A 15,973-nucleotide genomic window follows, 5' to 3' on the forward strand; every position below is an offset into this window, starting at 1 on the left:
TGCCATCCTTCTTCTACGTGTTTCTGATTGACTGTGTGTACTGGGATGTGTTCCTACGGGGATTCGGATCCTTCTACCCAGGGTCACGTGCACTTAGTTCAATTCTGCACATTAAACAGCTGTGGATTTATGTTGCTGCTTTGCTCACCTCTGACCAAAGCAAGCTGCCTGACCGTACACATACACACAGTCACAGGAAAAATATTGTGCAGAAAGCCACCTATATCTCTTTTTACTTTCTGCCCAGCCATTTGATCTGAAGTAAATAGGATGATTTCTTTCAAAGTATCAATCTGCTGGTCCAGAACCAAGGTAGATTCCACTTATACGTAACTTCCAAGATTTTTTAAAAAATGGATTAAACAGAAGAATTCATAAATTTACTGTGGGTTTCACTGAGATTTTTTTTTCCCAGCAAGTTTCCCTGTTCCTGATCATATGGTGCTTGGGCTAAAATTTTGTGGCAGTCATGTCATTCACTTCTTTTTCATTGTGTCCACAAATCTAGTAAATCAATAAGATCTGAGTATTCCTTCTTCAAAATATTTCTGAAAGTTACCCCTATGTCACCATTTCTACCACTGTCACCCTAATGGAGATCCTTATCATCACACACTTTTATAATCATAACCTCACATACACATACACACATGTATAAACATAGACACATAAACATATGTATATACAGTATATATACATTGCATACACACATATGTTAACACATACGTATATATATACATAATACACATGCACATACATATTATATGCACATATAGATACACATATATTATGTACACACATACACACATATATATATACAATATCAAAAGACAGAAACATTGTCAAGTATGAGGAAATTAAATGCATCTTTTCAACAGGTAACAAATTTGGGGGTGGGTGAAATGTTTCAAGGCACAGACACATAAAAAAATGCAAAACTCACCGGTTGACCTCCCCACCACCTATGATTAAATTTCTCTCGCCCTCGAAGATGGAAAGTGGCATCAAATACAGGATCATACATTGAATTGCCAACAATTCCATGTGATTCTGGATATAGGCCCTTTGTGGAAAAGCAAATTTATTGTCAAAATAATCCACACATAATAGTTCTATCATAAATTTTCTTATCATAGAAGGTTTTATAACAATATTTAATTTCCAATTTTATATAAGACACATATAACCTCTATACGTGTCTTTCTTAGTAAACAGGAATATTATCTATGGACTGATTATAAGCCATCTGTGAAACTTGACATGATTATAAGAAATTTAATATTGGGATGTTTTTTAACTGTTGCATTTAATAAGATGACAATAATTTTTATTATAATAAATTACCCCTTAGAATGAAATTTACTTATGTGCCTCCAAAGTTTCTAAATACACGATTCCTTTTTCCTAGGTTTTATTTCTACTCCAAACCAAAAATAACTAAATAAATTATATTTTTTAAAGAAGAAAGCAAGGTAGAATTGGGAGTATCTGAAAATTTAAACATAGCAGCTCTGAAGTCAACATTTTTTATTTGAAAATTCGGAAAATAAAGAATAGCTCCTGTGGTATTTGAGAGGTTGAATGTATATATGCAGACAGAACTGCAGCTGAAAAAAAAAAAAGGTTTTAAAATTGCAATGAAGTTCAGTCATCCACAGGGTTGTAAAAGGCATTTACTATAAACGACTGATACAGGTAAGATGAAAAAGAGAAAGATTTTCTTTGAACACTAAGGAACATGTTTTTTAAATCTCTCTAAGTCATTTCAGCATGAAATCAGCGCTTTGAATCTACACCACTTGAAAAAATACTTACAGTGGCCAAAGTGTATAAGTTAGGGAAAGTTTTTGTCGGGTACACGGGCCTCATGTAGGGAGAGTGAGTGCCACAAGACCCTAGAAACAGAATTCAGGTATTAGAGCAAGAGAACAACCAGGAATCACCTCATGTATGCAAATCCATTCTATAAATGAGCAAAGACATGTGCTACCTTCACTTTTGAACTTCAAATGGTAAAGTCATGTGTCCATACATCTCAAAACCGACAGCTAAGTGGCTACTGGGCAGATCATGGATTACAGATAAGAACACAGTATGAAAATGACTTACTTAGTTTTTCAATGTTAGGCATGACCTTGCTGCCTTTCTTCATGTACGATGCACGGAAACCATCCACAGAGAAGATGATTAATGGAGGGCGGACAAACCTTAAACAGTAACACATTAAGCTTTAGAAAAATTATTGTCACAGCTTTGCTTTATGCCTAGTCATTCTCAATAATTGGAACCGAGGGTTTCCAAGATGAAACTTCAAGTGAGGATATCTGTACAAGCCTTGGCTTCTAGCCACATAACATTTGTGGCAACTTAAGTGCAGAGTTAAATGACCAGGGAACGGACTGGACTCCAGATTTCCCCTAATGTACTTTCTCCACTGCTGCCTCTTGCACTGCAAACAAGGTTTTTCACAATGTAAAAAGCTGCTATATTTGCCTGGAATATTGATTCTCCCGTTTGCTACCTGAAAAACTCCTATTCATTCTTTAAAATTCAGCTTAAGATTTCCTCTTTCATAGTATTAGGTGTCATGCTTCTGAATCCCTTTAAGATATTAATTAATACCTCTTTTATCATTCATATATACATTATACTATATTATATTGCTATATTAACATGTTTACCTTCTTCCCTCGTTTCAAAGCACAGTTTGTGTCTTATTCATCTTTTATTTTGTGGACCCATAGTAGGGCTTCAACAAATATTTATCACATACAAGAAAAAAGGAAGGAAGGAAGGAAGGGAGGGAGGGAGGGAAGGAGGGAGGAAGGGAGGGAGATGAAATTAATAGCAGTAGTACTCCTGTCACTAGAACTAAATACTTATACAAAAATTATTTTAAGTTTAATTACAAAATAATTTCAAAAATAATTAAAATTGTTGAAGATCTAAAAATCAATCAATAAAGAACTAGACTATCCACCTAACTAGGGCAGGACTGATGAAATAGGCCTTTTGTTATATTCTAAAGATACAGTTGTTCGATCAGACTTGAGAATGCTAAACTATGTGCAAAACTGTTTCTAATAGTTTGAAGATAATTCAGCAAGCACGGGCTTGAATTTACTTGAAGCTACATTTCTTATGAGGCATTTTAAAAGATATTTATTTATTTATTTGGCCGTGCTGGGTCTTAGTTGCGGCACGCGGGACCTTCATTGCGGCATGCGGGATCTTTTTAGTTGCAGCATGCAGAATCTTTAGTTGCAGCATGCGGGATCTAGTTCCCTGACCAGGGATCGAACCCAGGCCCCCTGCATCGGGAGCATAGAATCTTAACCACTGGACCACCAGGGAAGTCCCAAATGAGGCATATTTTAAATGACTCATTTAAAATAGAGTCACATATAAAGAACTTAGAACAATACTATATGAGTTCATTATTATCATAACTATTATAATTTTACGCTTCTACCACATAGACTGCTTTCACCTCCAAAATAACTGAACACATTTTAAACATTCAGAAACTATCGCCATCCCATTCTAAAAGTCCAAAGAAGTTCAAGTAGCTCATGAAAGTTAAAAAGGAGACAAAAATAAAAATATTTAAATTCTTGGATTTTGGGTCCCAGGCTCTGCTGCCTAAAACAAAAAGACACTCGATCAAATACATTCATGAAAACACATTTGTAGAACATTTTATTTTCTGCCAGGCATTTTAAGGGTCCATGAATTTGCAACAGTTTCCTGGAAGGCGTAATAAGTGTCTTATGCTGGTCCCACTTGAGCTGTGGGGTGTCACTCAAGTTTGGCTGTATCCCAGCAAAGCAGGGCTGTAGTGGTTTGTCAAGTTTCTGTAGCATCTGGTAGGAGTTACCATCGCAGATAATATTTTTGAGACATTCTGTAGTCCTCCCTTCAGCCACCCCACCACCACTACTGTCACCAAAAAAACAAAAAGCAAAAGCAGCACTTCAGGAAAAAACACAGGAAAACAAACCAAATCACTGCCAGAATGTTTCTTTTCTTCCTCAGCGTTATTTATATATACTTCGTAAAACTTCAGCTAAGGTGAGATACAGAGGATATTCAGTCTCTGATATGTGCAGGTGATAGGAGAAAAAACATTTTTTTAATTCCCTACTTCAAGATGTACATTCCAGCATTCGACTGGTAAATTACTCAGAAGTACTCATAAGTTTGCCTATATAAGAGGATTTCAGTTTTACATTGTTTTTAACCATTTACCCATCCATAGCCTGTGATATTTTATCAATAAATATTTAAAACTGTATAATATTCATTAAATGCACTCACCCTGCAGGACATTCTGGGGCCTTTATTTCCTCACAGTCATCATCTACCCAATGGGACTCTCCTGTAAGGAAAAATGGGTAGACTTTTTGATGAATCTAATTATAAATATCATCCAGAGCCTTGAAGTGTATAATTGCAGGACCTGTGTCCTGTTTGATACTCATTGTTTATGGGACGCCATCTGAAAAGAACTTCTGAAATAAAGCCTAGTGTCTGTTTTGGCTTACTAAACTACACCCATACATGATGGGAAAGTCTAGATTTAATAACCCCAAGTGGTGTTTATTTGAGCCTTCCGAGTCTAAATGGTTTGTAGATAAAAACACCAGTGGCGTCAGTGAACAAAATTCCATGTTTGTTTCCCTCCAGAAATAAACTGTTTGGTCATTAGACAGAACATTTTTTCCTAGGCCACCAAACATCTCATAGCCGTCGGAAACATGGCACAACTTCCCTTTAGTTGGGGAAAAAGATTTAGGCTACTCAGAGATGATAGATGGAAGATTGCAATAGAGAGGTTATTCGCCAATGGATCCGTGAATAGCCCTGGCACTTAGGAATAAAAACCAATGCTATCTTTCACTTTTATCTTCCACTGAGATCTGGAAGCATAAAGCTATGTCTTTCCTGAGTTACTCCCACCAAGAATAGAGAACAGAAAAGGGCTTAGATACAAAATGAAGCTTACTTTGGAGAAAATGAAAATTATCAAAAAGCATTTGCTTTAAGTTCTCCTAAAACAAAAAAAAGCATATGTCTTGAACATAAGTAACATTTGTGACCAAGACTTTGGAGAAATTGCTCCCATGTAAAGAGCACTGGAGATCTCCCTGGTCAATAAGAATCTAACTACGGACAATTGTGTAAGTACCATGCTCCCTAAAATAGGGAAGCTTTACCACACGTGTAATAACCCAGGCATACATATGGGCCCTACAAAAGTACTGCAACTAGAATTTTAAACCAGCAAAAGCCAGCATTTCATGATTCAACGACCAGTGATACTTAGGACTTTATTTTCTCTTCTAATAGCCTTTGTGGCTTATTGGTACATTTACTAGGGAAATAAAAGGGAAAAGGAAATAAATTCTCAACGAGTTTTATGCTTTATCAACAGTTCCAATAATCATCTGGGGTAGGAAAAATTTTCAAACTCAGCATTCAAGCAGTATGTCTTGCCATAAATAAACACTATGCATATTTCAGAACTGATTTGCTTTTCCCCCAAAATATTTGAACAGAAACTCTATTTAAATGTTCCATGTCACAGCTAGGAAGAGGACTTAATTTAGACACTAAAAAATGACTTGCAAACTTTACACAAAGATCCTTGGATCCTTCCATTAACTTTAGAAGTGGGTGCGATGGTGACTTAAAAATCCTTAAAGACAGAAACTGCATATTTTTATATGTTTGGCAGTCCATTGAGTAGTATTTATTATTGGAATAAAACCATCATATTTGACACTCAGCCACACAAAGTCAGCACACATGCATGTATGGCTTTGGAGGAGCTATTGGTGTCCCATCCCCTTTAGCAGCTAGTACCCCCATCCCCATGCTGCTGCTGGTGCTTTGCCTTACAGCTTACAGCCAGTGAGTACAAAAGCCATGCCCCTTGCCTCAAAGGTAAGGACTCTGGGATTTACCTTCCAGAGCCCGCAGTAGAGCAGACCAAGGTGAGACCTCCCCTGAGGCCACATCCTTGCTTACTTTCCCCTCTCCCACATCCCCTGCTCCCTTATACAGTTTTCTTGCAGGGCACTCTTCCAATAAATTCCATACACAGAATTCCTGTCTCAGGCTCTGCTTCTAGGAAACCTGACCTAGGACCAAGGCAGGAACTCTTTTAGAAATCTCCTCATTATTCCGGCTGTATCTAATTACGGAACTTGGGGTTATTTCCTTGTTATTTCAGATCAGTGAAATGCAGAGAAGCAAAACTAAGAAAGAAGCATGAGAAATTAGGAAGGACAACGCCTTCCTGCCTCCCAAGCCCATATCCAAGGTGATATATCCACAATATCCAAGGTCTCTTCAAACATCTCCAGTTTTTATTCTTTTAAAGATCAAGCCAACCCGAGGAAACATGTACCTTTGCAAACCACTTGGTAATTAGTACAGCAGTCTCCCTTGGCCAAGCAGTCCTCTGAGCAGTGACAAGCATTGTCTTCATTTCTTACTTCTCCGCATCTGTCCTTAGTACACTCCCAGCCGCCAGCTGAAATCGGCACAACAGAACACTCACTGCTTCACACAAACCAAATAAAAGAGGCCACAATTGCTTACAACGTTTGCCAAGAAAAAGAGCTAAAATCCCACATCATTTAATCTGCTTGTGAAATTAGAGTTGGCCTGAGGCCTAGATGATATTTGGAGGACTTACAAATAGGATGGAGTTTTAATTTTTCAAATCAGAGTACAAAGCCAAATGCCACTGGGCTCCTTTGGAAAAATGAAACCCTTAACCATTTGCCAACTGTCCTAAATGACCCAATACAATGTATAGTGTGTAAGGTTTGTGATAGAGATACCTACCATTGTAGGCATAGTTGCTATAGCTGGACTCTTATTTTCCCAAGTAGCTTTATTTAAACTTTAATCAGCTTGATTTAAATACAAATGATAGTGCAACAAGGACCTACTGTACAGCACAGGGAACTCTGCTCAAATTATGTGACAACCTAAATGGGAAAAGAATTTGAAAAAGAATAGATACATGCATATGTATAGTTGAATCACTTTGCTGTATACCTGAAACAAACACAATATTGTAAATCAACTACACTCTAATATAAAATAAAAAGTTAAAAAAAATAATAGTGCAACTAAATGGCCTCTACCTGCTATAAGATGCACTTGGGGGTTAAAGTCCTAAACAGATATGAAGAGTATAAAGGTATACTAAAAACGTTCACAGCTCTAAGCATTGACCAAACTGTGGCCCTACCCACAATCAGAGGTCAGAGCCCTTTTTTCAAGGAGGTCAGTTGCTAGGTTACAGATTTCTATCTGAGCATACTTGATTGGGAGCTCACACTCAACTCTACCAAGAAAATATCTTCGGAAAAGTAATATTTTTATTTTAAAGACTGTGCTGTACTTTTTGTGTGACTTTTCATCTGCTAGACTGTAAGCTCCATGGAAGGAAAAATCACATCTCTCCTTTCACCGCTACATCCCCAGTACCTGAGTCTATCTACCTGGCACACGCCAGGTAGTCCATGAACACTTATTCAATCTAATTGAGAATTACCATGAAAATAAAATATGACTCTTTAAATTTGGGGTTGCTGTATTGAGAAACTTCAGAGTTAATTCATTTATTCAATAAATACATCTACTATATTTTCCGTGTTCTAGGTGCTGGGGAGGTAGTGAAGAACAAGGTCTTGTCTTCATGGAGCTTCCATTCCAATTGGGAAATACAGACCATAAGCAAGTAAACTAGTCAATGAGATCATTTCAGCGTGTGCTAAGTGCTGTGAAGGAAATAACAGGATGGCATGGATAGTGAGTGACAGGGGTGGGCCCGGTCTACTTGACGTAGAATGGTCAAGAAACGCTTCTTTGAGCTAAAGGACACTTCAGGTCTTCACCTCTTAAAACATGTCATAAGTGGAAAGCAATGATTTTAGAAAGCAGTGCTGACTGACATCTATACACTAATATGTATAAAATAGATAACTAATAAGAACCTGATGGGGCTTCCCTGGTGGCGCAGTGGTTGAGAGTCCGCCTGCCGATGCAGGGGACGCGGGTTCGTGCCCCGGTCTGGGAAGATCCCACGTGCCGCAGAGCGGCTGGGCCTGTGAGCCACGGCCGCTGAGCCTGCGCGTCCGGAGCCTGCGCTCCGCAACGGGAGAGGCCACAGCAGTGAGAGTCCCGTGTACCGTAAAAAAAAAAAAAAAAAGAACCTGCTGTATAAAAAATAAATTAAATTAAATTTAAAAAAAGAAAAGAAAGCAGTGCTGCTCCTTAATAATATTCTACCTAGAGATACTACAGCTATGTGAATAAATGGATAAGGGGATAACAGCTGCCATACTAGAAAACAATGCAACTACTGTCTAGTTTCCATTCTTTTAGAATTACCTTTGCATCCTGATTCCACTCTCTGATTTTTTTTTAATATCCCCTATTTCCACTGCCTTCTCTTCCCAACCAGAATAAATGCTTGGAATTCTCTTGCCCAGGGTATGCTATTCCCAATGGTTAGCAATTTTCCAAGGTTACTTTGACTGATAGAGGTCATGCGAGTCCTTTTCCTCAATTCAGAGATAACTCTATCAACCAGTATTCCTCTCCTAGCTTATTCCTCCCTAGTTCCATAAGAAAATCCCTTTGCTCACAAAACAGCATCACTATTAACAAGCTAGGTTTATTGAGAAATTACTAACTTTGTATAAGAATGAAATTTTTAAAAATTCAGTGAACTACAAGTAAGGTATGATTCAGTCAGCTGTAGAATTTTCAAAGCAAATATGGGAATAAACACAAAAAACATTGAACTTTATTGGATAACAAGAAAGTTACCTATCAGAAAAATATTATTTAAAATGAGAACATGCTGAAAAGGGAATGCTGAAAAGCTCTTGTGCCCTTTGAGAGAAATATCAACTTTGAGAAGTATAATTCTGTAATATATATTTAAATTTTAAAAATGCATATACGCTTTGATCACCAAATCCCATTCCTCAGAATTTATCTCAAGGAAAATAGGCAAAAATATGAATATGTATGAAAAATATTCATTGATACATTGTTCATAATAGCAAAAATTACCGAAACATAAATGCTGATCAGTTACTCAATGAAGTAGGCTGCATCTGTCCAATAGAATACAATGTAGGCATTCAAAAGGGGGATGTGTACAAAGGTACACAAATACAGATACACCTCACACAGGCATAAATACACACATGTATAAATGTGTACACACATTCTAAACACACACCCAGTCTCAGAGTTTACATTGAAACATTGATTGTGCTTATCTCTAGAGAGTGCTGTGTCAGCATAGTAGAATCTCAGAGATTTCTGTTTGCTCCTTCAACCTTTTGCTATTATTTTATTCTTCCACATTTGGCCTTGTTCATTTCCACAGGGAAATGAACTACTTTAAAGTGCTATTATAACCCATGCTTATTAAACTTGGGAAGAAAGGCATGAGCTACATTCAGAGAGAGCTAACCTAAAGGCAGGAGATCCATTAAACTTTGCAAGGAGCTCCAAGATCAGGAATCTGGAGGGCTGAGATGACGTGTCAGGGACAAGATACTCAAGGTAGAGAGGAAACACACAACATTAGCTAGTTCCTCAGTGCCAAGCAAATACAGACCGCTGGTTTGAAATAATACTTTAGAGCCAAAAGCTCTCCTGGAACATCTGTTCCATCCATATATTCAGGTTACAAGCTTCTCAGCATTTAAGTTTACAAACCCACAACTAAGGAAGCTGGGAAAAGTTCCAAAGGAAAGTAACCCAAAAAATGGCCAAATGTTTGGAAAATGTATTATGCAAAAAAACAGTCTAATAAAATTCTTCTTATCTGGGGCAGAAAACAAACAAATCAGAACTAGTAAGGGGGTTGACATAGGTTTTCATGTAAATCAGCGGCTATTTCTTTAGTAAAGGAGAGTAATGTCTCTGTTTCTCATGATGTCATTAGAAAACTCAGACTAATGTTAATGATAATATAAGTCAGATTTTTGAAAGAATCATCTAACCATAAATGTCTGCAAACAGGTAATAATTTATCAAGAGAGCTGTAGAATCATTGTATCTAATGGTGTTAAGAGCAGGGTTGCTCATCACCTTTCCCAGAAAATTTGAATGTGATGTTGCCCAGAGGCATGATGGATAGCCTACAAGGTATCTCAAAAGTCCCCTCTAAAGTGTTAGGCTTTGGAAACAGAGCAGGTAGAATGGCAAGAGTCTCCAAAGTGCTTCTTCTCAACTCATGTACATTCACTCAGAGGCCTGTATATTCTACTGACTCTTCCAATAGGGAAGAAATGCAAAGAAAGGTCAGGAACCTGTAGAGGAAGATCTGAGAGGTGCCTTGAGCACGCGACCCCAAGTAGAATTCTATAACAATTTTCTACCTGCACTGAGAACAGGGAATGACATCAAAGTAGTATAGTAGTAGACTATAAGATGAAATAAAACAAACGTTAGAAACTGGGCAGGCAAACAAAAAAATTAAAGTTGAAACAACAACAACAAAAGAACCCCAACGCTTTAAGAATGTGCACAGTTTCAGCCCAGGTATCCTCGCAGTGAATGAGGGAATTGACAGCAAGAGACAGAAATGATAAAGATGAAAAAAAAAAGGCTGGCCTCAAATACTTCCAAAACTAGCAAATAATGACTGCAGCTGCAAAGAACCATCGTTGGGTGGGTGTTATGTGGACACAACAGTCACATAGGGTGTGCTCATAATAAAACTGATAATCATTCAAGAAACAAAACTAAAACTCACGGTTTGGTTTGGCCAAAGCAGAATGGCAATGGCAGGTTGTACAACAGCAGGGGGTCTTAAGCCATCTAATCAAGGCTAGAGAAGACTCAAAACTTACACACCTGTCTTCAAACAAAGCTCATCAAAGTCATGGCAGCAGCTGCTGTAGCTCTTACACAGGTTGTCACACCGACAATCAGGGGGTCCAACCTCTTGAAGTTCAAAGCATCTGCCCTTGCAAGATCCAGAGGTGTTGGTCCAGGGGGAGTCTGATAACACTACAAGATACAAGAGACAAAGGCAAGGGGATTAGGGAATGGGTTATGTTGCTATGGAGGGGTGACCCTGTGTAGCAATACAATGCGGTGATGCAGTCAGACTCTGGCTGAGCAGCCGGATCCATCACCTGCCGTCTATGTACCTTCAGCAGGTTCCTTGCTCCAGTTTCTTCATCTGTAGAGTGGAGGATTAATAGAAGCAACTCGAGGTTACAATGAGAATTAAATGAAACAAACCATGCAAAACACTGAGCAGGGTGTCAGCCATGTAGAAAGTAACAAATGTTGGCTATTGGTTTTGCTACTGTTTACAATGATTATTACCACAAAACTACTGTTTACAATGATTATTACCACAAACATGAGGGATAGTTTCTCTGTGGATGCTGTGATGCCAACAGAGAACAGAACTTTGAAGTATATACTCAGAAAAAAGAGTTCGTTCCCCTATTCAAATATCCATAGCTTTTGTAAGGAAAATTGAGCCTAAATGTTCTGAGAACAGTCTGAACAGATGGGATTGGAATAGAAGACTCTTAAAATCTCTTCCAGCCATAAAATCTACACCTATAACTAGGGTTACACAAACACAAACTCTACAGTCTCGGCTTTTCAAACATAAATCCTCCTACATTATCTTCATATGATATGATTGTATATCTAGAAATCTCAAGAACCGACTAAAACTTTTAGGAAAAAATAATTCAATGAGATAAAAATTCCACAAATTTGTAAAATACAGGCAATATAAGTTCAAAAATTAAATGGAAGTTCCATTCATCATAGTACCTAAAAGGTAAAATATCTAGGTATAAATTTAATAGGATGTTTAGAACCTACATGAAGAACACAGTAAAACTCTACAAAAAAAGATATTTTAAAAGATTTAATTAAGTGGTAAAACATACCATCTTGGAGGTAAAAATATCAATATTACAAAAATGTCGGGAATTCCCTGGTGGTCCAGTGGTTAGGACTCTGTGCTTTCACTGCTGAGGACCCAGGTTCAATTCCTGGTCAGGGAACTAAGATCCCAGAAGCCATGGCACAGCCGAAAAAAACAAAAACAAAACAACAACAAAATGTCAGTTCTTCCTAAATAAACTTAAAGATTCAATGCAATCACAATAAAAATACAAAAAGGAATTCTTGAAACTTGAGAGGATATTAAATGCTTATCAAAAATAAATATATGAAAACAAAAAACACTGAAAAGAAAGTAAAATATATTCTGAAGTTAAATAATTAAAACAGATTGGTTATAGAAAATAAGTAGATCAGTGCTGGGCATGAGGATGAGAAATAGGACCAAATATAAGAGAAGTGATTTTATAATGAAAATAACATTTTAAATCAGAGAAAGAAAGAAGGATTAATCAAGAAGTGAAAAAAAGATTTATCAGTAAGTAGTGCTGGGCTGACTGGAAAAATTAATCTGGATCCTCATCCTAGCTTACAAAATAATTAATTTCTGACGAATGGAAAGTATAAGCAGTGTCATACCTGTTGCTAGGAATGAAAATTTTTATTAAAAATTTTATATAATTTGGAAGTATCTATCAACACTATTAAATGCATATGAATCTTTCACCCAGAAATTCCACTACTAGGAATTTTTCTCTCACATATATTTGCAAAAGTTTGCCAAGATACACGTACAAGAAAGAATCACTATCTCCATAAATGGAATATTGCCCAGCCCTTAAAAAGAACGAGTCAGATCTGCATAGGCTAATATGGAAAGATCTACAAAATTGATAAACACATTTTTTTAACCAGCAAAGTACAGAAAACTGTTATAGTAGTAAATAGTACATATAATTGATATATTTTGTGTTAAAAATAGAGCCAAAGCAATAAGGATAAAGATAAATATAAAATAAAAACAGAGGCCAGAGCTCGAGATGAGACAGAGGGTGAGAACAGAGGCATTGAGACACGGTGCCAGTATGAATAACCATTGTATTTTCACTGTAAGAAACTCCTTACAGGAATTACCTTTGGGGAAAATGAGAAAGAGAGAAACAAGGAGACTTCTTACTTTTCTGCAGTTTGAAACGTCTAACATTTTAGAAATGTCCTTTTGGGTTTTTGCTTGCTTACTTCTCTCTCTCGTGTATATATGTATACATGCATGTGAACATATGTGTATAAAGTATATGTTATATAATATTGATATACAAATATCCTAACAAATGTTATTTAAAACATGATATTTGTAATTTTATTTCCTTATTTACATTTACAAATTTTTCATTTTTTTATGATTAGTATTCATTACTTATAAAATCAAAACACCAGAGGCAGGGAGAGAACAGATGTTAAATGACATTTCTAGGTTCACCGAAGCCATTTATCTGAACATCCTGTTCATCCCTTAGTTCTTTGTCCTCTTTAAAGTCAGAGTCACCCAATCCTCACCCATATGGCATTAGATCAGTTCAACTAAAGCAAACAGATTCACTAGACCATGAGATGTGAAACGCTTTTACATGGTTCATTCTGGGATCTTGAAATACATACAAAGCACACCAGTTTGGTTTAAGAAATAACGTCAGGTTTCCAATGCAATGCCTTACCTCTGGTTCCTAAACGACATTTTTCTATTGACTTTGGCCAACCAATCAACAGTGCATGCTGGACCCTAAGAAACTATGAGGGGAGGAGGGTTGAGAAGTAGAAAAAGGAAAAATAGAGAAATCCTATAGTAGAGATAAGAAAAAAGATAAAGATAAGAAAAATGCTTATAATTGAATTTTTCCTTTTTTAAGGGTACTGCTTAGACAGAATCACTCCAACAGCCATCTAATAAATTCTGAGTAGTATTCATGCCTATGAGCTGCATACTTAAATATGCTTGGCTACACTTATAGCTGAGATAATCAGAAGAGATCCAAAGGCACATTGTTTGTAGTTGTTTACTTGTCCTGGCTCCTCTTCTTCATAGCATCCCAGCCTGCATGTGAAATTTTCCTCCATTCATGCCCTTTGCTTTCCCCTCATCATAATCTCTTTCTTCTTTCTTTCTTTCCTTTCAAAATATCTGTACAAAATTTTAGCCATTTTAAACCTTTCTTCATCCATTCTATCAACGTGATTTTTACTCTTTTCTTACAAAGTTGGTTATTCTCTAAGTTTATCCCTTACTTTGTCTTTGAAAATAATTGAATTTCCCTCAATAGCTTGCCCCTATCAATTATAATCTTCCTTGCCAACCCTTAAACTGAAGACAGCTTTGTTAAGAAAGATTTGCCCTTACACTCATAATGCAAAGATACATCTCATAAAAGTACTCAAGATTGGGTTACCAACAGCTTTCAGATGAGAGTGAATTCCTGGGCCTATGTGGATTAGGGATACATATGACAAAATTCATTCTTGGCTGACTTGCATTCAGCTGACAATGGCAGGAAGAGAAATAGGAAGATAAACAATTGAGCCGTATACTTCTTCAAGTCCGATGAGCCCAACTGAACTGCCGCAACTTTTCTAAGAAAATAAAGGGATAGAGTAGAACAAAGTTCGCTTTGCCTTTCCAGGGCCTATTCCATCCCTGCCATCTTCTTTCATAACAAGTTCTAGCGCTGCTTCTTTCTGTAGTTCTGTAATTCTTCCCCATGTGCTGGCTTTTTCATTTCATGCCGAGGTCCCGTGTCCTTCTCCCCACACCAGGCTAAGCACAGATTTTAGGACTTCTCTTTTTATTATACCTGATTGAATGATCAAACATGGAAAGATTCTCTGACTTACTTTGCTTGAAGTCTAAAATCTGTAAAGCCTTCCTTTTCCAGACCTAATAAGCTCAGAACTAACAAGAAAGATAAAGACAAAATTAAACAAACAAACAAACAAAAAACTTGAAAACGATCAAGTCAGAAATCTGTGCTAGGTGCAATGGGGGTTTGAAATTTTGTATGAGACATTTGCCAATTTAATAACATACTTAAATGGTGTTATTTTACTTCAAAGAAACTAGTCTGTTCCAGAATCTTAAAAAATAAATGTTACAGATCTACACAGATGGAAGTTTTTTAAAAATAGGGACTTTAGGGCTTCCCTGGTGGCGCAGTGGTTGAGAGTCCGCCTGCTGATGCAGGGGACACGGGTTCGTGCCCCGGTCTGGGAGGATCCCACATGCCACGGAGCGGCTGGGCCCGTGAGCCACGGCCGCTGAGCCTGCGCGTCCGGAGCCTGTGCTCCGCAACGGGAGAGGCCACAACAGTGAGAGGCCTGTGTACCGCAAAAAAATAAATAAATAAAAATAAATAAATAAATAAAATAAAAATAGGGACTTTAAATTTTTAAATATGTGTGTAACGTACATGTATGATATGCATAAAACAATGTTATACATTTCTTTTTTTTTCACAGAAGCATAATTTCATGATTTAGGGAAAAAACACCAATATAAAACCTGATTTATTTCATTCAAATTCATAATTCTGAGAGAAACAAGTGAAATTATTTTTATTTCTTTAAGTAAAACCTTATTTCTAAAACGTTCCATCTTACCGTATCGACACAGAGGTAGCATTGTGGAATTCTGGTGTCATTTATATACAGAAGAAATACTATTGATAATTTAATTAGACTATTGGAAAGAACCTAATTCATGACAAGTGTTGTGACCTAAACATTACTTCATCCTGGAGTCCCAATCATATTTCCCTTCAACTCTCTCTGCAAAATGGAAATTTTCAGATTTGGATGATGGCCAGTGAAGGAGGCTGTATTTAAGTTTGAAAACATTTAGCTCAGCATAAAGCTGGATGATTCTCCTACGTTTTGTCTGGTCCTGCATTCAGAGTTTGTGATATGACACCCTCTCTGTTCCTCCCATTCTCCATGGTTCCCAGCCCTAGTATTTCCTGACAGTGAGAGTAAAAGCTTGAAATGAAACAGACTGTGGTTATGT

The 15,973-nt window shown here is 37.1% G+C and overlaps 1 protein-coding gene across 6 annotated transcripts in view; it reads right to left on the reverse strand.

Annotated features, from left to right (window-relative positions):
- Window positions 1-15,973, reverse strand: part of ENPP2 (ectonucleotide pyrophosphatase/phosphodiesterase 2) — a 107,471-nt gene that overhangs the window by 54,515 nt on the left and 36,983 nt on the right. For all 6 annotated transcript variants that reach the window (XM_059995106.1, XM_059995105.1, XM_059995103.1 and 3 more), the window contains exons 3-8: window positions 10,903-11,058; window positions 6,413-6,538; window positions 4,318-4,378; window positions 2,110-2,207; window positions 1,816-1,895; window positions 944-1,063 (exon numbers count right to left, since the gene is read on the reverse strand). In XM_059995106.1, coding sequence (XP_059851089.1) covers window positions 944-1,063; window positions 1,816-1,895; window positions 2,110-2,207; window positions 4,318-4,378; window positions 6,413-6,538; window positions 10,903-11,058 — 641 coding nt within the window. The remainder of the gene's footprint in view (window positions 1-943; window positions 1,064-1,815; window positions 1,896-2,109; window positions 2,208-4,317; window positions 4,379-6,412; window positions 6,539-10,902; window positions 11,059-15,973) is intronic.

Source organism: Delphinus delphis, chromosome 17, assembly GCF_949987515.2.
Source record: "Delphinus delphis chromosome 17, mDelDel1.2, whole genome shotgun sequence".
NCBI lineage: Eukaryota > Metazoa > Chordata > Mammalia > Artiodactyla > Delphinidae > Delphinus > Delphinus delphis.